This window comes from Eutrigla gurnardus, assembly GCF_963514095.1.
Source record: "Eutrigla gurnardus genome assembly, chromosome: 10".
NCBI classification, from domain to species: domain Eukaryota; kingdom Metazoa; phylum Chordata; class Actinopteri; order Perciformes; family Triglidae; genus Eutrigla; species Eutrigla gurnardus.
Window position 1 is genome coordinate 23850358 of NC_139924.1, and position 25626 is coordinate 23875983.

Consider the following 25626-nt stretch of genomic DNA (forward strand, 5'->3'; position numbering starts at 1 on the left):
GCAGTGTAATCCTATCAGGGCAAACCGTCATTTACATCCACTGCGAAGGCTGATTTAGGCTCTGATTGACATTATGGAGAGACTTTCGCTGATGGAGGAGTCTCGTTCGGAAATCTTGAAATGTGATTAACAGCTAGAAGACTTGGTGGATCTTGAGTGGTCACCAGGAAAGCATAGCTAAGTGATATCTAAAAAAATGTCATGGCTGATTATTAAGGGATGAGTTGAATTTAGTAGAGAGGGGGGGGGGTGAATCAGCTGCTGCAAGGCCATGGAGCTGGAGACTGGTGGTGTTCCTGTGGGTAGTATGGGAAAACGTTTCATTTCTCTGTTGGGTCTTTTCCATAATGCTGCCAGACACTTGTAATAACAATCTGAGCCTGTCAGTGGGAGAGGAAAAAACGGCACTTTTAGAGGATGTAACATTCCATTGATGCTGCTCAATCGTCCTCGCAGCTCGTTCCGAGGCTGCCGGTTACACCGTTTTCGCTCAGTAGTGCGCCACTTTTCCAAAATTGTTGTCACCATTAGTCACATAGACACAGCAAACATTGGGAAATGGAGTCCAGGTTGTAAAAATACAGACGTTACCACTTAACAATAAGTGGAATTTTTGATTTTTTTGCACATTGCTGTCTATGGAAGGAAAAGTCACCCACATGGAAACAGACCTATTTGAAGATTGAGGAAGTGCATGTGGGATTTTTTTTGTTTTCATGCATTTTATGTTCTATTCAACCCAATTCATATACTGGTAATTAACCTAGATTGTCGTGGAGTATCCGGCATTGCAAGAGCTGTGCAGGTTTGATTAACATCTTCAAAGACTCCCTGGTTCCAAGATGTTTTCAGCTCCGTTTGTCTCCTGCATGTTCCTCAAGTCACGTCCTTCCCAAGCTCTTGTTTGTTGTATGTCCACAAGATCCGTATTTACTCTATATTCTGAACCCATTCCGTCTTTTCTCTGTGTTCATGTCAATGTAGAAATGACATCTATCGTGGAACTCTTTTCAGACCGCTTCAGTTTTTCTGTAAAGTCCGGTATGTGAACTGACCAGTGCTGCCCTCTCAGAGCAGTTGCATGTGCTGCATGTCTGCTGCTAATCGTATCATTCACTCCATCCTCAAATCCAAAGCCGCTAATGAAATACTGTTGCCTTCTTAGCACTTCACATAATCACTTGGTCGTTATGGGCTTAAGGACACAGACATATTCTGAAATGATTTCTACTTGTCTGCAGTTACTCAAACATTGCATCGATTTATGTCACCTGAGAATCAATTCATCATTTCGCCACCTCCTTTAGAAGTTTGAAATCTTCTAGCTCTATGGGAACATTCATAACGGATTTGTATTTAATGTGCTGCTGGGGAATAGGATGCAGTGTTGGCCAAAGATCAAACACCTTTAACTCGGCTTCCCGCTGATGAACAGTGGCTGAATTGATCAAGTTAAAAACGTAATGAGAGGTTGATGCAAGCTCATTATCATGATGTGTGCGTCTGAATATAGAGCCAGCTCATCACTGTGCGTTATTGTTGCACGGCACCAGCGAGGCCGGCGCTGCTCACCCTTGCTGAGTGTTGCTGAGCACGGACAATAACTGCAGTTTATTTGCAGCACAACTCATTTATCATAAACGGCGATGCCCCCAAGGTGCTTGTTCCAACCACAAGGACAATGTGGGCCAAGATCCAGTCAGCTTCAAGCTCATCCATTCATCCTCATTATAATAAGCATGCTGTTACACCTATAGCCCCCCGCCCGAAACCACCTCCAAACCTCATCTTTAAAGGGTCGGTTCATATACATTTCTAAAGGGGTGTTGAGCCATGCAAATGGTTTTATTTGCCCAGATTTATGCAACAAATAGAATTTCATTTATGGCACTCACAGCAGAAACTATTTAAATCAATTCTCCAGCAATTTGTATTTCTAGAAAGAGTATCCACACACCTCACTGTCAACAGTTTTCATGGGGACTTCAGCAGAAAGTTCTTCTCAAGAAAACTGATAACACAGGGGTCACTGTTTCAGGACAGATGCTGTTGAATAAATGGTTTCAACGTTGTGAGCGTCATGAATGAAATGTTGTCCACCTCCGCTGACACATTCATATCAGAGACAGATTCCTCAAAACTTTTGTCAAGTTGATTCAAAAACGATATGCATGGCAAGATACCACGAGACGTAACCATATTAATGAATATTACCCGTTGATCGCAACACATGCAACTTGACTTGGCTCATCGCTGGTACTAACGATCACTACTGGGTGGGCTTTGTTTCTGTTTGTATCGTCAGATAATGTTCGCAGTGCTTCAATGCTCAGCTATGTAGCACAGCGTGATGTGAGACGTGAGAACCGCCGTGCTGTAGAACACAGATGCTGTTAAGGTGTATGCATGTTGGGTGCATAAAAAACAACATTCACTTTACAGTCAAGCATTTAATTGGGAGTGGAATGTCGAGCACTGAGCAGACAAGAGGGCAGAGTTTGAAGTCAAGCATTTGCACATGAGCTATTTTAGTCAAACTAGTCCTTTTATAGTGGTCTCAGCCAATGTAAACAAGTTCTGTCCAGAGGCCCCAAGGCAATGAGATCAGACTGAGAGCAGCTTTTCTCTGAAATCTTTCCAGGCATGGCGTTATGACTCTGCAGGCACAGTCGGAGCCAAACAGAAGATTGTGGCTGGAGGCCATGGATGGCAAGGAGCCGGTGAGGAACTCTGCCCGTTTGTCTTTGAAATGTTCATTTTGAGGATGGCTGCTGTTTGGCCAGGGTGGTTTTTTTTTTGTTTGACATGAAAACAATATCAAAATTGGATTATTTGTCACTGGCTCCCTCTTTTGGTGGGTTCAGGTTAAGGCCTTTAAGGAAACCATGACGTCACAATCTACTTGTGCTAGTAATAGGACACTTAATAGGAAAACTGTGTGTCTTCTTTCTATGATTTTGTTAATTTCCCTTAATTTAATACTGATTTTGTGAACTTTCTTTAGATTTACAACCTGCCAGCCATATTAAGCAAAAAGGAAGAGAGTAAGTGTGTGTTTGCATCTTTCCAAACCCTTCTCATCACTGATATGCATACATTTACACACAAATGCATACATTTAGCTGACTTGGATTAAATTCCCAGCACATGCATATGAAACACATGTGTTGCTACCTCTAGCTATCTCTGCCCATTAACACAATTACTTGACATACACCCACTCAGCTGACATAGCGGCTCCTTCCAGAACAAGGGGCTGTGCATTATAAGTTAGAGCACAGGCATGGGTACCATCTTGTTATTCCTGCGTGATGTGTGCTTAACCTAGGCTGTAATTGACGTGCCAATCTTATTCTCCTGTTGTTTTACAGCATTTCTTAATGAGGCGGGCTTTAACTTCGTAAGGAAATGCATTGACCTCGTGGAGATTCGAGGTGAGGCTTTTACATCTTGAGTCCAGACTGAATGTGATGATGGGGGGAAAAAAACGTGCTTGATTCATTAATAGACATTTCCATGCATGTCTTAACCAAACATAAAATCGTTGTTCCGTGTTCTCAATTCTTGAATGTTCTTTTTCATTGCAACACAGGCATAAATACATTGGGACTGTACAGAATCGGAGGTGTTAACTCCAAAGTACAGAAGCTGATGACCACAGTCTTCTGTAAGTAGCCTTCAAATGAAATGGATCATATTTTCACAGCTCAGGTGAATAGAATTGACGAATGTGGTCCGTGTTCACAGTCACTGCATCATCAGTGTCAATCAAAACTAATATTTTTTTTCTGTTGAGAGTAATTCTTTGTGCTGTTATACACTATTAAATTACATGCTCACATGCCATGTAGCAAAACTGCTATGAATAGATAATTATGTAACTTCCAAATGCCTCATTGACCGTTTAGTCTTTCTATAGCTTTAGACGGTCTAGTAGTGTGTGAACGGCTCATTTTGAGAAGTTGAATCTGGAGCTTTCACATTCATTATGTGAGCCTGCAGAGTGAGGAAAGAGGTCCTCCTTGTGGTGTGACAGTGTAAGAGCCATCTGGTCCCACATTACTTTGTCATTACCTTTTATTGGATGACCGAAGGTGATCCTGTTTGCATACATTTGAACAGGAGATGTCAGAATGTCGATCTCCGTCTGTGTGAGACACAAGACTTGTGCTTTTATTTCACTTTGTTATATTTAGTCCTCTTGAGTCTCAGACTGACAGTATGGTTAATGCAGCCTGTCACATTGTGTCTGGTTCTATTGGCTCTTAATGAAATGTACAGCTGCCATACAAATAAAATGTGTTTCCAATAGCATCCAAGGCACCCGTGGACATGGACCTGGATCCCGAGACGTGGGACAATAAAACTATCACCAGCGGCCTGAAGAATTACCTCAGGTCAGCTCGCCCCACCAGCTGCCTGTACTTAGCTTTGAGGAATCATCATTATCTCCATAATACCTCTTAGAAACCTCCCCGGTGTTATTCATGCATTCTTTGCTGCCAGTGACTCACAGAGAAGGTGTTCTCTCCATTTAACCAGGTGTCTTTCTGAGCCGCTCATGACGTTCAAGCTCCACAAAGATTTTATCATGGCTGTCAGTAAGTTATGCAGAGTTATTATAATAGCTGTAGTTAGTTATGATATCATATATATTTGATCGTTTAGTTTTTATATTTACACATGAAAGAGAGATTCTTGGTTAAATTCTGGACGTCTGCTGCTGCACATCTATTTACTGTAGGATGTTTAATCCAGGATGGGTTGATTGCATTTGTACCGGTACACTACGCATTTAAATATGAAAATACTAAATGTTTTTTGTTCACCACAATTTTAAGTTGATTCATTTTTTGCTTACATGGAATTCAAGAAGATCAACTCCAATGTTAAAAGTCATTTATATGGGCTTGATCGGATTCACTGTAATACATATTGAAAATATAACACTATCATTGAAGAAGTCAGATATTTTTTTTTTTTTTTTTTTTTTTTTGGTGTTCTTATGAGCATCTTGATCATTTTACATCCATTTGCCTTTCTCAGAGTCAGACGACCAGAACTACAGGGTGTGTGCCGTCCATGCTTTGGTTCATAAGCTGCCCGAAAGGAACAAGGAAATGCTGGAGCTACTCATAAAACACCTCGTCACGTACGTATTCCTGCAGTTAATCAGTTACAAAGCAGCCTTAAAGCAAACCGCCCTGTGAGAGAAGATAAAGTGTCCGATTAAATTCCGCTTGGGGACACCTTGATGCATTTGTTGGTGTTTGTAACTCTCCCTGCAGAGTTTCCACACAAAGCCAGTCCAACCTGATGACGGTGTCCAACCTGGGTGTCATCTTCGGGCCCACCCTGATGCGGTCGCAAGAGGAAACTGTCGCCGCCATGATGAACATCAAGTTTCAGAACATTGTGATCGAAATACTTATCGAGAACTTCAACAAGGTGAGTCATGTTTGGATTTGAACAGTATGCTCGTTGTTTCACTTGCACCATTGCAAGAGTATATAGTATATCCAAGATGCAAAGGTTGTGTAGTAATAAGTGCTCCTTTCTGGACATCCAGATCTTCCACCAGCCCCCGGACCCCAATGTGCCCTTGCCCCAACCCCAGAGCCGGCCCGGCTCTCGCAGGAGCAGAGCCATCTGTCTGTCCACGGGGCCCAGGAAGCCCCGCAGCCTCTACACCCCAACACTGTGCCTGGCAGATGCAGAAAGTGAGTACCAAAGCAGTGGCGACACAGGTCATCCATCACAATTTACCAATCGGTGGCCTTTAATAGACAATCTGTGCACACTGTCTCACCACATTCCTGCAAGACTCGCCTCATATAAGCCGGTGGTTTTCAAGAACGCTTAAAAAAGCATTTTACTTCCTCACTCGGCAGGTTTTAATGATGGCCTTGTATGCCTCTTCTCTGGTCCCTGCATAGGTGACACTTTCAGCAGCAGCCCAAGCAGCACCCCCATGGGCAGCATGGAGTCTTTGTCCTCTCACTCCTCTGAGCAGAATACCTCCTCCAAAACAGCTCCCTCTGCTCAGGTCAAGGATAAGTCGCTGCTGGACCTCCGCCGGACGCCATCACAGCTCTCAAATAGCCCCAGGAGCGCCGTGTGTGTCAGCAGCCCAGAGTCCAGCTCCAGGGAGGACGCCGGGCGTACAGATGGAGAGTCAGAGGACGCTCTCAGCCTGTCCTCAGTCAGCACCGCACCCAGGATGTCTCCTGCCCCCATGAAAGCCCCACACTGCCGCATTGACCTCAGGCCAGCGCCACTGAACCGCTCAGCTGGTCCCTCTCTGAAATCACTGCATATAACTGAATGTAAGATAATCCCCCCACTATTTCCATTTTAAGCTTGCCTGACATTGGTGCATTGATTTTGTTTGCTTTGCAGTAATCAAGTGGAGAGAAACCCTCATCTTCAGGACATAATTCATGCAACTAAATAGTTATATCGTCATAAGTTATTTCTCCAGGACTGAATACTCAAAGACTCACAGCACTCCATTCTCTTGAGCACCATTTAAACAGCAGTGGTAAACTGTTAGAGACTTATTTGACTTACTTGGTGCAGTATGTGAGCTGTTTAAATATCAAACTTGAATGTCTTTGTGTAGTTTACAAGGAGACGTATTGTTTGTATGTCTCCCTCAAGGCCACAGGAGCTGCTCTGGATCCGTCCAAAGTCTGTCAACACTGGAGCCCAACGAGAGTCTAAAGCCTACAGAGCACCCAGACCTTCCACCAAAACTAGTGATCCGCTGCAGGACGGACGCTTCAGTCAGCAACGGCTACCAAAGACCCGGCTCAGTGTACGCTAATCGGTTTGCTCGTTATAACCTGAAACTTAATGCCATCCATGAAATCTGATCTCACGGATATTTGATTTATTATTACTCACCTAAAACCAGTGCCTTTCCTCTGATGAGTCACATCAAGTGACATCGTCTCTTAATGATGGTGGCAGCTGATCACATCACTGTACTAATACTCATAAAGCCAGAATGTCTTTCTGTAGCCTGTCACCTGTTTAACAAACACCTGCATATGATAACAACCTACATTCAGGATTTATTCTGTATACTGTGTCCATTTCTACTGGCAGCTTTTTAATACAATTTATTCATTATTTCGATTGTGAAATAACAATTTACTCGCCTAGAATGTAATGACAATGTCTTTTTGAACACTGGAAGTCATTGATTAGGCTAAATATTTTGGGGGACATTTAAATGATGTAACTCGTATAAAACGTGACGGACTGTAGGTCCTAAAAACAATTAATTTAAAGGCTCTGCGAAAATGTAATGTAATCTGGACATTTATATTCAAAACGATTCATTCCAAACAACAGACAGATTCAGTCAATAAGGCTAGAGGACGGCAGTTGAGCATTATTTCTTTGTGTCTTCCTCCCTCTCTCCCCTCTGAGTCGTCAGCCCCCTCCTACATCTGTTTATTACCACTGAGCATTGAGAGGTCTCCGAGATCAGATGGGTATGTGTTCGGAGATTTATGTCTTTTCCTCTCTGGTGGGAGAGCTGGCTTTAATTACGTTCCGCCTGCTCCGAGGTTGATTTGACCCAGCAGCAGTCTGCCCTCCTTCTCCCGGGACAAATAGATTGTCTGACTTGTCATGTCTGAGAAGTCGTCACACTGTCTCTCAAGTAGTTTCCGTGTACAGCACCCACCAAGCTCGCCCTGGGCTCTGCTGTCCCCTTGACTCTGAGGTTGCTACTTGCAAGGTCAAGTGCAGCCTTGTTGTATAGTTTAACCCAGCTGAGCTCCGTGCTGGAGCTGGGTCCGCCCAGAGGAAGGAAACCTCCCGTATTGTGTCATTACGCATTTCATCCCCTTCTAAACAATGGAGAAGTTTGTGATTAGGTTGAAATTCTCTCTGGGACAGCTGGTTTTATAGAAAATGATAAAATAGAAACACATATATCATATATTTTTTATTTATAGTATTTTACTTACTTTTATCATGTGATCGTATCTGTCTTTGGATGACATCTTTACTAAACACCACTTATTATCAACAAAAGTATTGTTTTCGATATTGTTTCAGTGCTGCCAGGGCGCTGCTTTTTGAAAATGCCTCTGCGCCACAGCCAGTCGGAAGGTACTCGACACCATCTAACGATTTGACATAAGTCATCCCACTCTCATCTCTTCAAGTCATGACATCGCCTGTTTTTGCTTTGTCATTATAGAGATGCCAAGGCGATGTATTCATGTGAGGCAGAGCACAGCCACGAGCTCAGCTTCCCCCAGGGGGCGCACTTCTCAAACGGTAAGCGGTGCCAATGTAAGGCAAACATTAGGCTTTGCCGCGGTGTGCTCGAAACACATGTCTCCTTTGGGTCGGCTGTTTGGACGTTTGGAGATTGTACACACAGACCGTCTGTTGTCTACTGGCACCAATGACTTGGCAAATTCCAGAGTTATGTGGAGGCATGAGATATGTTTTGCTCTTAGCGTGACACCCCCATATGCATTGCTAAAGTATTAACAGCCACAAGGCTTCTTGCCTTTTCCATGAGGAGATGACTTGGCCCACAACCAGTGCAGTCAGGTCACTGTAACCTAGTGATGGAAGGCACCAGTGCCTGTTCCCTGTTAACACAGGCAGCAGAGCCAGCAGCCAAATCCAAACGTCAACAAATTCTCCCTACCACTTACCAGCAGCCAGAGGACTTTTATTGCTCTCGACATTAGCAGGCCAGTCCTCTCTACATCCTTATTCAGCATATCTCGGCTAGATGGTTTGAGCAGATTTATTTAGTTGTCCCTTTTCATTTCGGTGTGTCTGAGCATTGTTTTGTGTGTGTGTGTGTGTGTGTGTGTGATTATGCAATTGTGCTTTCAAGCCCAATAAAATACTCCATAAGGACTGAATTCAAAGAGCAGTCTGACACAGAGTCTTCTCAATCTGCTATAAATGTTTATTTTTCTGCCTAATAGCATCTTATTTGCTTTTTTGATAATGTTCCAAATAGATGCTCGGTGATTCTAATCAGGATCTAAAAGATCAAGAGTCTGCTTCTCGTTTGTCCTCGACTTCAGGATGTTCTCTCTCTCTCTCTCTCTGTCCTGTAGTCTACGCCTCTGTTGAACCGGGCTGGCTCCAAGCAACATACGAGGGGAGAACAGGTCTAATCCCTGAGAATTATGTCGTCTTTCTCTAACGAGGGTAAACATGTCATCTTTTTCATGGCATCCATGAAAAAACAATGTATGACGTGGCTGATTGTTGTGATGATCCTATCATTGCTGGTAACTGATATTTGTGCATTCCATGCAGTCCCAGCTGATGCCAAGCAGAGCAGTTATGGCTTTACTATTACAAGAAGTCCAAAAATGTCCCTCCTTTTCTGTGATGATGTCATTGTGAAATGTTTGGGGAATCTGCAGAGATTCAGAAGTAGGTTTGACATTATTGTTAGATGTAAATATATCGTCTGCACTGATGTTTTTAGTCCCAGTATTCCCTAAAGAAGAGTAGTTCCTAAAAACTCACAAAACAATCAAATCCAATTTCACAAGTTTTATTCTCAGAAATTGTAACATTCCCATTATGTCAACATAACACTTTCCTCAAGTTGCTAATGGAAATCTGTAGTGTCATAAACATTTTCGATTAGCTGTAATTGAACAAACTGTGATTTGAATTAATGATACCAATCAAATCTATTAGAATCGAATAGAAAAAAGCTTTATGCCTTCCTTTGCACCTTAGCGTTCATGTTTATGGCCTGTGATCATTGTTCATCCACTGAACCGACTCACTGCTGCAGTGCACTTTCTGGTTAGCTACACGGTGCTGTACTGTACATTAAAGGTATAATATGTAGTCGCAGCATTCAAACTAGAGCGTTGGTGAGACATTTTTTTTTTTTAAATAAATGTTATTTTCTGATTGTTAGACAGCAGTTCCGATATAAAGTACACACACACCTCCTAAAAACCTGTGGGAAGGTGCAGGATTTTGAAGGAATGCAGCCAAAGGCACAGTTCATCCTGCTGAGGCCTGCCTGCTCTCTGTCTGCCGAGGGGCGTGGCAAAGCCTCACACCCTGCTTATTGGCTGGATGTTGCAAAATTGACACATATTATACCTTTAATACTCACGAGTTCCTCTGTAGTTGCTAATCAAAAATATTTACTTTGTGTAACTGTTCATTACTATAAATTATCACATCAAATATATATACTGTTTCTAAAATGTGTTTTTTTATGTTCATGAGGTGGAGCTTAATGTCTCTTGTGGTACTGTACTCACTGGTACACTGGTGTACTAGTAATGACAACTAGGCATGTATCAGATTATATTAAGGTAAAGATACCTTTTTAATATTTCATTTTTATATTACTGTCACAACATTTCCAAAGTACAAAGTCCATAATTATCTAAAAAGATAACTTCAGTGATACTGTTTCAGGAGAAAAAAAAAGATAGAAGAATGAAAACATTTTAACCCTTTGTTTGTCTGTAATTAGCTCTGGGGGCCGAAAATGTATCTGGGAAAATATTTGAGATCTCACATTTGCAAAGATCACGACCTTCTTTTCCATTTACATCTTTAAAAATGTGAGACGGCCTTGAGCAGGCATGCTGGAATAATACTCCCCTACAGTCTGAATTTGCAGGGGAAATGATATTCATATCCTGAATATGGAACATTTGGCATCCTTTTTTTATATGGCAAGCTTGTTTCCTTGCAATCATCTACTGTGTCGGTGCATAAACATGTCTATAAATAAACAGTGTGATTTATTAGCCCTGTGGTCCAACGTCTTTGTCACAGCTAGTGAGTTTAAATTCAAAATGTAAAGCAGGCTGAATGGTGAGAATATATTGAAAGTATATTAACTGTTGGAAGGTAAAATACAGTTGTCACTTTGTCTCATTACACCAAGAGATAATGCAGTTGTCTTCTTCTATTCAACATGAAAATATATTTAATTCCTCTTCCTATTACCTCCACCAGGGAAGTTACATTATTGGTCACATTTATTTCTGTTGTGTGTTAACTATACAGCTCTAGAAACAGATTTTTCACATGTTTACTAGAGTAGGACCATGTGCCAAGGACCAAGACATAAGATGTGTTTACATGCTGATCCAGGCATTTTAAAGGATTTCATTAAGAAACGGGGGCATTGTTTTTAAATTAACTATTGCACACACTTGAAATCTGTCACATTTATCATGTATTTAGATGCAGATGTGGGTGTAGATTAAAATCTATTGAATTAATTCTATTATGAAATATATATCTTGAAGGCACTGTGCAGCCATGAGAGAGATGTGCTCTGAGTTAGTTTCTAATTCCCTTCAGATCAAATCAAGTATTTTTTTTATCAAATATTTGACAGATGCTTATCTTCCCAGTTTCTCCTCCCTTGAAATAGGTGCAGTGAGTCACTCCTACCCGTCAAAGACTTATCTTCGTTCAAGTGACTGGTTTCAGTGTCTCCTGCATTTCTCCTTCATTAATTAAGAATAAAGAGTTGGTGAAAACACTGGATAGTTTTTTTTTTCTTCTCTTTTTTTACAGCTTCATTACAAAAATATCATCTATTGATTCTCTACTGTATATGATGTGTGCACCATGTATACACAGGCTGTCAGATCGGAAAAGTTGGATACACCAGAATTATACAGAGGAGTTTTTTGATTGGTGCTTTTAAAATGTATAATATTCAAGCTGTATATGAACTGAAAACATATTTTAAGGAACATGTTCATTCTGTTTCACCATTAGAGACTGTTGAGGCAAAATTGAAAAATATAGATGACTGACTACAATGGTGAAGGCTATAAAGAATCCTGTAATTCTGTGGTGAATAATCCAATCGCAAGATGTCTTCGCAGGTTTGTCATGTTTGTGCTGGCTCCATCACTTGGTGTGGAATATGAGAGGCCTCACCATCCCTGCCAGGACCTTGGGAAGCTGGGAGGCAATGACCTCCGACATCATCTCTGGAAACTCCACTCTCATGGCGTCGGCCTGGATGTAGGTGCTCAGACAGAACAGGTTGACCTTTTTCACTATCTGTTAGAAAAAAAACCCCAAAGACATTCATGTTGGTACTCATTAAAGTTTAGCAGTTAGATTAAGAGATGCTGTACTCAGATCTGCGAGGGAGCGTACATCGTGCATGGCGTCCATCAGTTTGGTGAGGTGGTAGAATCGCTGTGAGCTCGCCACCAAGCCCTTCTCCCTCATGTGGATGGACTTGGTCAGCTCCCGGATGTAGCTTTGCCTCATGTCTTCGAAAGCGGCCTGACTTTTGAGTCCCTCAAGAGGCACTGACAGCAAATGGGACACGTATAGATTAAATACAGTGTATGTATTTTTTTCCCCTGAACATTATGCACTTTAAAGTGTAGAAAACGCTAAACAAACCCTGTGGAAATGCAACAGAAGTGCCAGGTTTAGAGGAAACATGCTGCTGTTAAAAACAATGTTTTTCAGTCGGTGTCAAACGAGGACCTGATAGCAGCTGCTACATAAATCTTGTCACGCTCCAGTCACCCTCTATAGTGTAGCTGTGCAGTAGATAATCATCAAAGTTTCACATCTGTTTGCAACATTGTATACTGCATGTGGTTGATTCAAACAACTAGGTCAACATAAGGTCGGGAGGGAGACATCTTGTATCTGATTCAGGAAGTCTTCTGGCTTTTACCTGTGCTGAGTAATAGCAGGGCTTTCATGCAGAGAAACTCCTCGCGGGTAACTTGGAGATTAGCAAACTCTTGAGGGATGAACTGTATCGCCAGGCAGAGGTCATAGATCGGAGATCTCCTCATTTGCTCCCTGACAGAAAAAAAACAACAACACAATTAATGTTTCTGAACAACCGAGAGCTTCTTTTTTTCATGTAAACGCATTATATTGTGAACAACTGTGTCTGTGTGATGATGGTGACTTACTGACTGAGGATCAGATCAGGGGCAAAGTATAAGTATTCACTAGTGACGTTCTGAAAGGAGCGCCACCCGAGAGAGAACACCATCAGGTTCATCCACGAGTACTGGATGAGGGTCATCTGATCGCTGATGTGAAGATTACGAAACCCTTCAAAAGAAAAGAGCATTTGTATTTATATATATTTACACATATTTTTTTTATTTATCTTCTTTATTTATAGTAGATGCATCCTGTCATAACATTTCTGCACTTTATTACTAAGAAACTTGATATTTCCTGTGACAAACAAATCACTTGGAATCCCTTTTGTCATAAACACTACTCATGGCCTTCTGTCTCAGTGTTTCAGGCTGAGGCCTTCGGCAGGATCTGCCAGAGGATCTCCATGGTGACAGCGGTGACCCTGAGCCACAGACCGAGTTACCTGGCAGGGACTTGGACCACTTGACGATCCACAGCAGCTGTTTCTCACACAGCCTGTTGAGGCTGTTGAGCAGAATATGCGGCCCTTCGGACTGGTTGCTGTCATAACCGGAGTACACCGTCTCTGGTTCGATGTTTTCGAGGATGTAGAGGATCTGTTGGGAGAGCTGCACCTCGCGGATGCCTGGTATGCAAGACATGGAGGCCAAGGCCTGATTGTCGCTAGACATGGCCAAGTGGGACTGGAACATCAGGGACGGGGCCATTCCCATGGCTTTCAAGGTCCCAAAACGCTTCAGCTTTCTTCCTGTGACATGAGTGCAAGGCCTGGTTAGATTTAGATTTGATGATTACATATCACACGTGAATTCACAATTTGCAAAAGGATCCTGTCTAATCTTAATTTCTGCCTTTTTGATCTAACCACGTTTAACATCCTCTTCTATGTTCATCATTAAGATTGGTGTTGTGTAACCAATCTGTTTCATATTTGTGCATTAGCTCCGTGTTAGCGTGCAAAAAAATAAATTGAACCAAATGGTACCTCCGAGCATCATTCCCGCTTGATAGCACTTTCGGAGGCGACACGCAGGGCAATTTTTCCGCCGAATTTTGTCCACAATGCAGTCATTTCGCCCAGCGCAGAGATAACTGTGATGGCCTGCAGAGTGAGAGGGAGCAGACAATACACACGTTTTTTTAACAAGCACTTGATTTTCAAATATGTATGGAGGAGGAGAGGCACATAATGAGGGGGGAAAGTGTTGAAAGCCTCTTGACTATTAACATGGCTACTCCATTCACACTGAGGCGGCGTTCTGAAAAGGGATCTAAAGACCAAAATTAGATAGAAGTTAGGCTGTGAGGACAGAGTGACACGGCCGTGGTGAGACATAGTGGCTCGTATATATCTCACAGTACCAGATAACAAGAAAAAACAGTCCGAGACGAGGAACACAGCGAACACTGGTCAATGTGATACTGTTGCTAATGACCTTTAACGACTCTTCCACAGAAGGCCAGTCAAATTTGATGTGGTAACTCCCTTTCAGTTGAATACAGTATTCACTTGATAGCCAACATGAGACGTTAACATTTAGTTCCAGCTTCAGTGCTTTGATTTAATTTGTCTTATCTGTTAGTGTATCTGTTGGGAACAAAGCCCACTGATCTACGGCTAAAAACAAAATATATTGGGATAAGAATATTCATTTCCAGACATCGTAGTAATCAGGTGTTGTACATTATACAGCGGATATGAAACTACAAGACAAGAGAAAACATGTTCCCTGTTTAGGGAAATAAAAAAGAGGCAGGGTTATTAAAACAGCGCATGCATGTTTGATCAGCTGTCACTGGCCAGATGTTCAAAAGCATCTTCAAATAGAATTTGATCTGGAAAATGCAGTTAAACTGTCTACTGATGATTTTATTCTTTTCATAACAACCCCAAGTATGTGGCTTGGACGGACTGAAAACTGTGTACAAAAAACCCCCTGAAAAACTCAAGAAAATGACTTAGAGCATAACATTTCCTTGCTCACCTTCGACTGCTCTCTTGAAAAAGACTTTGCAGCTCCCGCAGGTCAAGACTCCATAATGGCAACCCGACGCCTCATCACCACAGATCACACACAGTCTCTGAGGTGGCATCCTGAAAACAAATAACACAATTTGAACTGTTTCATAAAAACAAGCAATTTGAAATTGATCAAACTTAATTTTAACTTAAACTGTTTTCATGTATTTGAATTGAATTGGTCCAAAATGTTACTTTCATTAAGCAGCCCAGTCTGACATGAATGATTGGTTTGTTTAACCCTTGAGTGAATTCACAGCTTATTTAAGAGGCCTCTTCAGGACCCAGAGTTTACTTTTGTGAAAACTTTTGAGGGCTTTCTGCTGACCCAAAGTGAAACCAGACCTAATGAGAACTTTAGAACTTTAGAAACAGAGACAAGTTTCTTTCAGAACGACCAGATTGCTCTACAAATAATCTACACGTCATTAATTACTGTCTGATCTGATCAACGGGTTGTTTCTGTCAAACTTTGTTGTTCTTTTGTTGTTTGTCACACATTTAGCAAACTTTATGTATAATCGGGGTCAGTTGGTTCCCCATCACGGTGTCTACAGTAACTTACCCGGGAAATACGGAGAAATGTGGCGGGTTCCTCTCAATCTGGTTGTGGTTGTGGATCACATCGTAGCCGCTGTGCGTGAACAGGTTCTCGGTCAACCCTGCGGACTGGCACCGGTACTGGGACTCGGCCGGGGACATCTGCGCCTGCCAAACGGGGACTTCGCTCTTGTACATCAGCTGCGTGGTGCCGTCAAAGTTGATGACAGCCTTCCCGGACAAACCGCACCGGGAGCCGCTCCTCACCTGGCCGAGCGCCGGCAGCTGCTCCGGCTGGTTCAGGTCGATCAGGAAGTTCGAAGATCCTTCCAGGACCGCTCGTGGACCCGCTGCAGCCGGCGCGAGGCTCGTCGGCTCCCCGTTGCCGAGCCCCAGTTGCCGCTTGACGTCGGCGTCGCAGCAGGTGTCGAGAGCCGACATCTCCGATAACGGGTCGAAGCTGGGACAGGGGGGCTCCATGATCACAGAAGGCTCCTTCTCATCTTTGATGAACTTAGTGGTCGAGGAGAGACCTAAACCTCCGCCGGACAGACTGTCTGATGAGACCACGTTCGTCCTCTGAACTCTCGCAAAGTCTTCCCAAAGCACGGTGTCGCACTTCGGGTAGTCTCCGCTCCGGTCGTAAAACGGTTTCCCCGCAGGAGGACCGTCGAGGTTGAGACAGTCTTTGAAAACGACGCCGTCGCTGCTTGGATTCAACCCGTGGAAAGGCGCGCCGGCGTTTTCAAAATGACGCACGGATAGAGAGTGCGAGTCGCTCGATAGTTTGGCACTGATGTACCCGGCTTCGATCAGGTCACTGACTCCCGTGTCCGTGGAATCGGCGGCCGAGGTGCTCATCCTTCCGTTGATTTTATTCTCCATATTCTGGGCTGGAGCAGAGACTGGAGTGCGCCCGGAGAGGTTGGACGTCGTGTGGTCAACTGTTGCTCAGAGACTTCCCTGTAGTCCTCCTCCCCGTCCGCAAAGGCTGCGTCTTAAATTCACATATGGACTCTGTTCCGTTCAGTTTAACGGCTGTGCGGAACATAAGAGAAACGCGTTCCGTCCGAGGGATTAAAAGTGCGCACTTATATCAACTTTTTCCTGAAAATAAACCTTATTCCAGATTTTTAATTACAAGTAAAGTCCTGTGTTCTGGTTGTAGGTGTCATCTTTCAGAGCTGAATCTGGTCCTCTAATGACTTTACTAGTCGTCCAAGTGATGCCAGGGGAAGAATCAATGCAGGGTCACTGTAGATATGTAGGGAGTTCCAGCAGACCTACACTACAATAGCCAGCCAATGAGGACAATGGATCACTTCTATGCCATTAGGGGTCATTAGTCTCCACCCTACTGTGTATGATGAGATACAACATGATGACATGTTTGGCCTGTTGAGAAAAAAACAGAAGAGGTGCTAATGCTTTCAATGATAATTATCCCCACTTCTTAGTTGTCCTCACCAGCCATTCTAAAGGTCAAGGCCCAATATTAATATTTCTTCATAATGAGTGATTGGATCTCTATGAGAATAGCGTTGTTTGTACTTAAAACACAATCAACAGAATTCTCTACTGTCACATTTGTGCTTTGGAGTTTTAGTCTCCACTTTGGCACATCATCCAATCTTAGTTGCAGTGAACTATTCAAGTAGGCCTGGGTGGACTTAATGGGTGGTAATAAAGTCAACATAATTAGAAATATGCCCACTTTTGTTGTTGTTTTGCAAAATATAATAATTAAAGTTTCTGTTAGTTTATATTTTTTCACATTTTCTTGCACATTTACAACTATTAAAAGTTGCTTAAAATGTTCAATTCAAGCATCATGTTTGTAGTGTCTATGTGACCAAATGCACATGAACAGCCATCGATGGTGGTCCTCTATAGTCTAAAGAGAGATATGGGACTCCAACCTCCTTTAATTTACATTTCTGTTATCTTGGTGTGATAAGAGACAGGGTTTTACTATTCAAGTTAATCAGCCAAGTGCGGATGTTATTGATGCATGTGCTTATGATGCACACATAGGCCTTGGCCCTATCTCTGACCTACGTCATCTGTCTAACGATAGCAGAGGGGATCCTCATGTTGTGGCCTTACATAATTAAGGATAACTGTTCTACTTTTTAATCAACATGATGTGCTCTTCAAATGATGGAATGACCTACTTTTCAGTCAAGGCATCTAATCTTGAAATGTGACGCTAGTATCTCATGGTTATCAGCAGCCTCCACTTCTTGTGCAACCCCCATCTTCTCGTATCACATTTTGAATATTGCAGACAAGTATGATGAATGCATTTTACTCATCTTATATGAATTTAGTGGTTATTTTGTCAGCGTTTTCCTCGGTATAAGTGTGTCACAGTGACTGAGCTGTTTGTCTACCTGACAGGTCAGACTGTTCTCAGAAATTTGTCTTGCTTCACAGCAAACAAGAGAGAGCACGGCAGCATCTGCTGCTGACGTTTTTAAAACCCCATAAACCCTCTCTAGTCCGTGACGTGGAGGTAATCACCATATTTTAATTATATGAATTTTATATTCTCCTTAACTGGTCAACATTTCAATAAAACACAACATTAAAACAAATCTAAAAGTTAATGTGCTGTATGAAAATTAAAAGTCCTGCTGACGGGTTCTGATAACTTGAGATTGACAGAAAGCTCTGAGGGCAGTAATCATCGACAAGCTTTCATTTATTTGTACGTTACGTCTGACTTATGAACCTTTTTTTTAATATAGCTGGTAACAGGCAGCACCGTCATATGTTGGCTATCAGTTGAACATATTAATGTCACAAAAATAGAGATCCATTAGTGCCACCATGTGATAACTCTACAGACAAAGAGATTTCAATACTTCCCTCCTAAAGTCACGCTTTAAGTGGGAAATAAACTCAGCATCTTCAGTAAACACATCTGTAATCTTCAGACAGCTCGTTCTCCTGCTCTTCTTCGTTCTGCTGAACATGCATGACGTCTTCCAGTTGGCTGATGAGCTTTCCCAGTGTCTCCATGTTGTGGTTCGCCCTCTCCAGCAGCTCGTAGCGGAGACTGGAGATGTCCTGCTTGATCTCCTTCAGCTCCCCTGTGGGACAGGATGTGGGGAAAGCGTCAAACGGAGTTTCGTAATTCGGTGAGGAGAAAAACCTGCTGAACTCACCTTCCTTTATTTCATCGCTGTCTTTATCTCTCTGTGCTTTTAAGATGTATCTTTTGATGAGGCGATTCATTATGTGCTGTAATAGAGGACAGAAGATGAGCTAATTAAAAATGTAGCGTTGGTTTCGGGGGAAAAACAGCTGCTAACTTGTGTTAGTGAGCCTGTTTGATTATACAGTTTATGGTTTTGATAAAACGCATTGAATGAATAAACAGCATGTGTGAGCTTAGATGTTTATTGTCATTAGGAATTAGAAACTGCTTTACTTGGTGATGGGTTGGACAGAGCAGTCCTTCCACACTCAGATCTTCCTGTTGTCTCAGCTGAGATTAGAAACACCAACACAAGGGAAGAAGCACTGTTAATGCTTATCTTAAAGCAGGCTCTTACACCTGCAACGTACAAATGTGACACAAGAGGGCCCTGTAGACCTGTATCAAAGAATATAGGTCAACTTTACAAACCTCTACAGCCATTCATTCACATTTACCAAAAGTATTTTGTCATTTCCAGCTGATAACTCACCTTGTTAAGCTCCATCTCGTCATTTGAATTGTCTCGGCTTTTGCCATCAGGGACATCCCAGAGAAATTCTCGTATCCCCAGCAGGAGCGAAATGACGGACGTGGGGCTGGGTACGAGGTTGAAGGGCACAGGAAGTGTGCCGCCATGCTCAAAGTAGGAGAACCACAGCTTAGCTCGGGCAAACTTCCACTCAACATCAGAATCGTCCTGCATGAAGGAACGGGAAGAAGGGGTAAGAGCCGGGGGCAACATTTGATGAGCAACAGAAATTGAATCAATTTGCATTTGCATTTTACATTTTTTTAATTAAATCTGCCATATAATTATGTGAACCAAATAAAAAACTGGACTGAAACGTGGCAACTTTTGCATAAATCAACGGTAAACTGTAAAAATCTGTTGACATTTGTTGTCAAATGAAATTCTAACAACAAAATGGTCATTATAACCACTGATTGTTTATGAGACACAATAAATACTCATTTATGGATGGTTGAGACGTACTTCTATTTCTTGGAAGGAGCTGTTGAACATGGCAATGAGCATATTCAGCAAGACGATCACCATGATGATGTTGTACAGCCCATACAGAATGTAGCCAATATTCTCAATGAACTTATGGTCGATGTTAATGACCACTGATTTCACTTCTGACAAGCCAAAGATGGCCCAAAATAACGTTTTAAAACTCTCCTCAAGCCTGGAGGAATAAAGAAATAGGAATTAATCATATTAATTAAACACAGATTGTATACAAAGGCACAGCTGGGAAATATTTAGAACATTTTCAACAGTCTATAGTCGGCACTCACGTTGTGAAGGCATCGTTGTGCTTGGCTCCGAGGTAATATGAGTACAGATTGAACATTCCCACCATGAAAGCCACAAAAACAGTTATGAAAATCACCATGAACTTAAAGATGTCTTTCACTGTTCTTCCCAGCGAGATCTGCAAAGGCCCGAAGCTCTCGTTGGCAGGCAGGATGTATGCAATGCGAGAGAAACTGAGCACAACGGCAATTGCATAGAGGCCTTCAGAAATGAGCTGTGGGTCTGAGGGCATCCAGTTGATTCGAGCTGAAATTACAATAAATTATGAATGAGACCATTTTCATCAAGTAAACTTTTGCTCCATTTAGATCTAAATTTAGCCTTTTCATAATGAATTAGTCAGAAAATCAGGCGTTCAAATTAGGCTGTTATGATACCATATACAACTTGGTAAAAACATATATATATTTATTTATTTTATCCTGTTCTGTGTCTCAAAAATATGGACATTATGGAAGAAAAATATTTTTCTAGCCAATATCAAAATTGATGCAAAATAAAATTTAAGTCTGAACCAAGAGATGCTCTTTAATAATAAAAATAAAAATAAAAAATATTAGTAACTTGTGTGTAGAAAAACAATCTCATCATCTCAAAACAATTCTTCTTGAGTCTTAACTTACCCAGCTGGAAATACTGTATCTCAAAGGGCAAGGTCATGTTGGTCAGGTCAATGTCGTGCTCGTCCACATAACACTGGGCAGAATATGCATGCCAGAAAGCCATTAATCTGGCAATGAAAGAGGTCATAAAAATGGCCAAAATACTAAAGTCAAGAAGGTTCCAGGGTTCTGAGAGGTACTCCCGGATGTCCTGCGACCAAATATCTTTACATTCTTCCCAGATCTTTCCTGCAGGAAAGAAAAACACATATTTTGTCAGTCACATTGCTTCTTTCTCAAATTAAATAATGGCTGATGTGATGTGAACTTTTATAAATGTGATAAAACAAATTGATAGTCGAAGCACATTGGATTTACTGATGTTTATCCTGCCTGATGTACGGATCCAAAGCAGAGCTAAGTGAAGTGTCACCTTGCCTTTCTTCATCTTTGGGAAGTCATTTCCTGTCTGATTTATTATGCTGCATGTGGTAAGAATACATAATTATCTATGTGGCCAATTTCCGAGCGTGATAGATGTTTGAGGCTTTAGATGCCTTCGATGGCGTGTCATGTCCTTGACCCAGCATGCACTGCAGAGTGGTGTAATTGTAAGTGTGGGAGTGTCGGGAAGACGGGAGAGGAATAAATTAACATAACAAAAAAGATATACTAACGTAATGCACAAGGTTTTGGCAGCTAGTCGTGATTGTATACAAAAGCATGGAAGAGATGGGGGGAGATGGCTGGGTTATACTCATGACCTATGACCCAGGATATGATGAGAATCTCCATCCAGGTGAAGGGGGTGGTCTTCATACGAAACAGCTGTGAAGGGTGATCGTGGGTGGTCATATTAGGCAGCAGTGACGTTCCTCCGAAACGGTCTGCGGCGTTCAGGACCAGCAGGCAAAGGAATATCATAAAGGACGCGGCATGGGCCACAAACTTCAGGAAAGGTCCACACATGAGTTTCCCCAACTGACACAAGAGATAGACAAACAGAACAAAGTGTAACAAATTTTATGGGTACATCTTTGCACACATTAAGATATGAATCAAAACTGCAGACCAAAACACGAAACCGTCTTGTAGCAGAAAGCAGCAGCAGAACCAACAGTCAATTCAAATCAGAAGAAGAAACAAGCTGCATTATTTATTATGTGGATGTCTGATCTGTGTTGATGATGAATGCCATCAATAGAAGCCATAAATTCCTCAGTAGGCGCTATATGGATCCATAAAGCGTATTTCTCCTGCTCAGAGCACCATACACCCGTCAACCCATCCTAAGCATTTGGGAATACATCCACATAAAAAATGTAGACTTTTGCATATACCTTTAAAACAATGTCCGACACTAACCTTACTTGATGGTGCAATCCAGTACACAAAGGACAGAACTGGCAACCCGGCAGCGACACCGAGGACAAGAAGGATGTTAACTGCTGTGGTTTGCTGCCGTAGTCCAGACAAGTTCTCGTACCAGATGGAGAGGAGTTGCTGTTGGCAGTTTGGATGTGCCACAAACTGCCCCGTCGCCGGGTAAGTTTGGTGTGAGAGAGACAGAGAGAGGGAGACAGAAAGAAGGAGAGTAAAGGGAGAGCGGTTATTTGAGGACATAAAAAAGGTTCAATATGAAAAACACGCACTACCATCATCAATTCTAATCCTAAAGAATGAAAGTGCTTTTTCCCACGCGCTTACCTTTTTAAGTTCATATTTTATTGCAAGTTTTAACCTGATGAGGTTTTGCCTGCCCAAGGTCTCCGAGCTCTGACATGATTCACTGTCCCCGTTTAAGACGGCCTTCACTTCCTCTGTGTTTCGGCACAAATCCAGGAGTCCCACCACAAAGTCTTTACACTGCATAGATAGTTTCTTGTAATCATTCTGTAACAGACAAAGGCAACACATATAGCACCTTAATCTTATACTTTTATGTAAAAAGAAATCGGGTACATTTAACTTAAATACCTTGAACTCCTTCTCAATGTTGGCCAGAACTGCAAGCTCGTTGCTCAGCTCCAGAGCTGCCATCACTGGGTCTTCATTGGAGAGGGACAGATACGCTGGACTGGCCAGACACTTATATGCATTGATGCGGGATTGTGAATGGCTGAACGAGTCGTGCCTCTGCTGCTCGCTGCAGGTCCTGCACTGGCAGAAGTAGTCATGGGGCCGCTCTACACGGGCCCCCTTCATAAGAAGTATATGCACGATTTCGTACTCGTGGCACTGGGAGGCCAGGATGATGGGGGTGATGTCGTGAGAGAAACGCGTGCCATCCTCATCATAGGCAAAGAAGTCATCATGTGTGTCCGCCTGGCTGGGTCTGTTAGACAGCCGCTCGCCGTCTGCAAAGGCCTGATGGCTCAGTATGGCCTCCGCTATACGGACGTAGCCTTTACTGATGGCTAACAGCAAGGCGTCTCCTATTCTAGAGAGGTCTTTCTTCATAAGTAGGAGCTTAGTCACCTCGAAATGCTCGTTGGCAACTGCCAGCTGCAGTGCATTCTGGCCCATGTAGTTCACACAGTTGACGTTGAGTTCCGGCAGCTCCTCGAGCATCCGCCTCACTTCCGGAGCGTTGCCATATTCTGCAGCGTCTAAGAAAAGTTCCTCTGTGGTGGAAAGGCAGGCGGAGGATTGGGCATGATTCAGGTAACCGGCTCCCCGTAAGACTTGTCTCCGGGGTTTGGCCACAACCTGCTGCAGCATCATGGCTCCCCCCTCATTGTGCCATCTAAACACAGGTAAACACGTGGCTGAAGACCATACCTGTGTAAATGCATGCCAAAATACTCACATTTCCACATAAGTAAGATTTGATATTAATTTCTTGCAAAGTAAACGCACTACTTAAAAAGAGACAATATTGTACTAAATTTCGCTTGTTTTTTGGTTTTCTTCGAGAAGATGTTTACATGCTTTAATTTAATAAAAAACACGTTATATTTCTCATACTGTCTGTCTGAATATACCTGTATTACCCTCTTTCTGAAACGCTCCATTTGAGCGCCTCTCTCATAGACCCATTCCTGAAAAATCCCAGTCTGCTCTGATTGGCTTGCAAAAAAAAAAAAAAGCCTCCCCTTCTTCAGAGGTAGTTCTCAAGCCATGCATGGAGATACTCAGATTGGGGAGAGGTATATTCTAATGAGCCTGGAAGGGAACTATGAGCCATCAGAAAGACATGTACATTCAATGTCCTTTAGGATGGGTTCTGGATCAATGATGATGTTTCAAGCACGAGACTCATAAAGTCAGACTATATATTTAGACTACTTAGGAAGATGGCCTAAATAGTCCCCCAACCCCCTCTACGCGACCCTGAACAGGATAAGTGGTTGACGATGGATGGATGGATGGATGGATGGATGGAGGAAGGGAAGTCAAATCTGACTGGCTTGTTGAATCATGTGCTGTGATTTAGGCAAGCCCTCCCCCTCGGGTCGTCTAATTTCACAGTTTATGGGTTAGTGGGCACTCGGATACCTAAATGTTTGTGCACAAGCACTGAAAAAGTGAGTTTTAAATGAACCTCCATCCACATTTCCAAAAAGGCCTTGGAATGATCTACAGTGTGCAATGGACAGCTGGTCTCGGCTGAATTAAAACTCGCACTACGTGTGTGTGACACCACCCACCGACTCATCATCTGCTCTCTCCTTCATTTCACGCCCTGCAACTGTCCATCAGCCCCTGCATGGAAGTTGACCTAATAGCTGTTTATATTATACAATTTGTACAATATATTTTTTTAACAGATTCATATGACATTAACCCGGACTACAACCACCATCCTACCATACAACAGTCATCATCTCTATTAGGAATTGCCAGGAAATGCCATCGTCAAACGAGTAAATGTACTTTCTGTCCAGTAAATACATTTGAATAACGTGGTTATCTCAGGAGTCAGTACAGATGATGATAGATGATGACAACTTCCCTCCATTCAATCACAATTAGTCTTAATAAGATTGAACCCACGCAGTTTACAGTATATGGAATTTGCTCTAATAAAGTCCGATTATTCACCTTTGTCATCAGTCTGTATCAGCTGAGGCAAATGAAACGGGGGGCATGCTGTTCAGCCAGGGAAGGTGGGAAAATAATGTGTTACTGTTGCTTTAAAATAACATAGATGTGTGGATTTACCTGCCTTGATTTCTGAGAATGCCTTGTTGTGTTTGTGATGCTTCTCCTCTTCATCAGGACAAGCAACGGATGATACTGGGAGATGAAAAGCAAAAGAAAACAAACAAAATTGCTTACATTCCTTGCACAGTAACATCACTACTTTCTGCAATGGACGTCATTCAGTCACTTGTGTGCATTTGCATGTGAAAATGAACACTAAATATTTCTAGTAACTGAAAAACAGTATTCAGTCACGTCTGCCCTCTAATGCAGTGAATAGGACACCAGTGGACACATAACAAGGAGATGCAGATTAGGAGATTTGAAAAATGGGACACTGCAGGATGAGATCACTGAGTACTCTCACATTGTTGGCCTGATGCGTTTTCTTACCAAAGAGCGACATTCCTCTACGGATTTGTGGAAAGAGGGCGCGAGATGTAATAACCTTCAATCTTAGATTTGTTATTCCAATAATAAAAAAGTGTGACAGGATCCTCCACTCACCTCACAGAAGACCGGTGCTCCCAATGACTTCACTTCCACGTCATTAAAACGAAACTACGTCCAAAAGCGAGCAGCTGCAGCAGCTCGAGTGTCCCAGACTCGAGTCCGCCTCTCGACCACCTGTCTGCCGGACTGAGGGAGCCCTGCGTCCCACCTTGGCTGTGGATGCAGGCGGGCGGCGCTGCCTCTGCGCGCCCAGTGGGCGGTTTAATTGCCCGTTTTTTTTTTGTTTTTTTTAGTTACACTTCATATTAGCATTGTCCATTACATTTGGGCCCGGTTTTGAAGATTATATAACTTGTTTATATCTCAGTTTATGTCCTTAATTTTCCATAAATGTGACCAATTAACCCAGAAA

The 25626-nt window shown here is 42.5% G+C and overlaps 3 protein-coding genes across 9 annotated transcripts in view; 1 reads left to right on the plus strand and 2 right to left on the minus strand.

The window, feature by feature from the left end:
* arhgap42b (Rho GTPase activating protein 42b) overlaps positions 1-10784 on the plus strand; it is a 54794-nt gene extending 44010 nt beyond the window's left edge. Inside the window, exons 11-25 of one of the 4 annotated variants that reach the window (XM_084019491.1) lie at positions 985-1041; positions 2642-2720; positions 3005-3044; positions 3372-3434; positions 3593-3667; positions 4313-4397; positions 4543-4601; positions 5047-5152; positions 5289-5448; positions 5570-5720; positions 5925-6326; positions 6661-6817; positions 8074-8127; positions 8219-8298; positions 9105-10784. In XM_084019491.1, coding sequence (XP_083875617.1) covers positions 985-1041; positions 2642-2720; positions 3005-3044; positions 3372-3434; positions 3593-3667; positions 4313-4397; positions 4543-4601; positions 5047-5152; positions 5289-5448; positions 5570-5720; positions 5925-6326; positions 6661-6817; positions 8074-8127; positions 8219-8298; positions 9105-9193 — 1657 coding nt within the window. In that variant the 3' untranslated portion in view covers positions 9194-10784. The remainder of the gene's footprint in view (positions 1-984; positions 1042-2641; positions 2721-3004; positions 3045-3371; positions 3435-3592; positions 3668-4312; positions 4398-4542; positions 4602-5046; positions 5153-5288; positions 5449-5569; positions 5721-5924; positions 6327-6660; positions 6818-8073; positions 8128-8218; positions 8299-9104) is intronic. The other 3 variants (XM_084019492.1, XM_084019493.1, XM_084019494.1) reach the window with 3 other exon arrangements.
* Positions 10785-10935: 151 nt separating this feature from the next.
* On the minus strand, positions 10936-16681 carry pgr (progesterone receptor). Its single transcript, XM_084019497.1, has 8 exons — positions 15513-16681; positions 14913-15022; positions 13913-14029; positions 13370-13675; positions 12948-13092; positions 12701-12831; positions 12163-12320; positions 10936-12063 (listed from the first exon to the last, which is right to left on the minus strand). Exons 1-8 carry the CDS (start codon positions 16370-16372, stop codon positions 11908-11910), a joined length of 1983 nt encoding a protein of 660 aa, XP_083875623.1. The 5' UTR covers positions 16373-16681; the 3' UTR covers positions 10936-11907.
* Positions 16682-18095: 1414 nt separating this feature from the next.
* trpc6b (transient receptor potential cation channel, subfamily C, member 6b) lies at positions 18096-25390 on the minus strand. Of its 4 annotated transcripts, none has more exons than XM_084018871.1 (13): positions 25265-25390; positions 24784-24854; positions 22593-23361; positions 22323-22508; positions 21981-22145; positions 21380-21596; positions 20637-20864; positions 19995-20259; positions 19687-19882; positions 19183-19389; positions 18924-18980; positions 18658-18733; positions 18096-18582 (listed from the first exon to the last, which is right to left on the minus strand). In XM_084018871.1, the coding sequence occupies exons 2-13, from the start codon at positions 24831-24833 to the stop codon at positions 18401-18403; spliced, it is 2598 nt and encodes an 865-aa protein (XP_083874997.1). In that variant the 5' UTR covers positions 24834-24854; positions 25265-25390; the 3' UTR covers positions 18096-18400. The 4 variants fall into 4 exon arrangements, with proteins under 4 accessions (XP_083874997.1, XP_083874996.1, XP_083874998.1 ...); XM_084018870.1 differs by having other exon boundaries at positions 22593-23396; positions 24780-24854; XM_084018872.1 differs by having other exon boundaries at positions 24780-24854; positions 25265-25324.
* Positions 25391-25626: the final 236 nt, after the last annotated feature.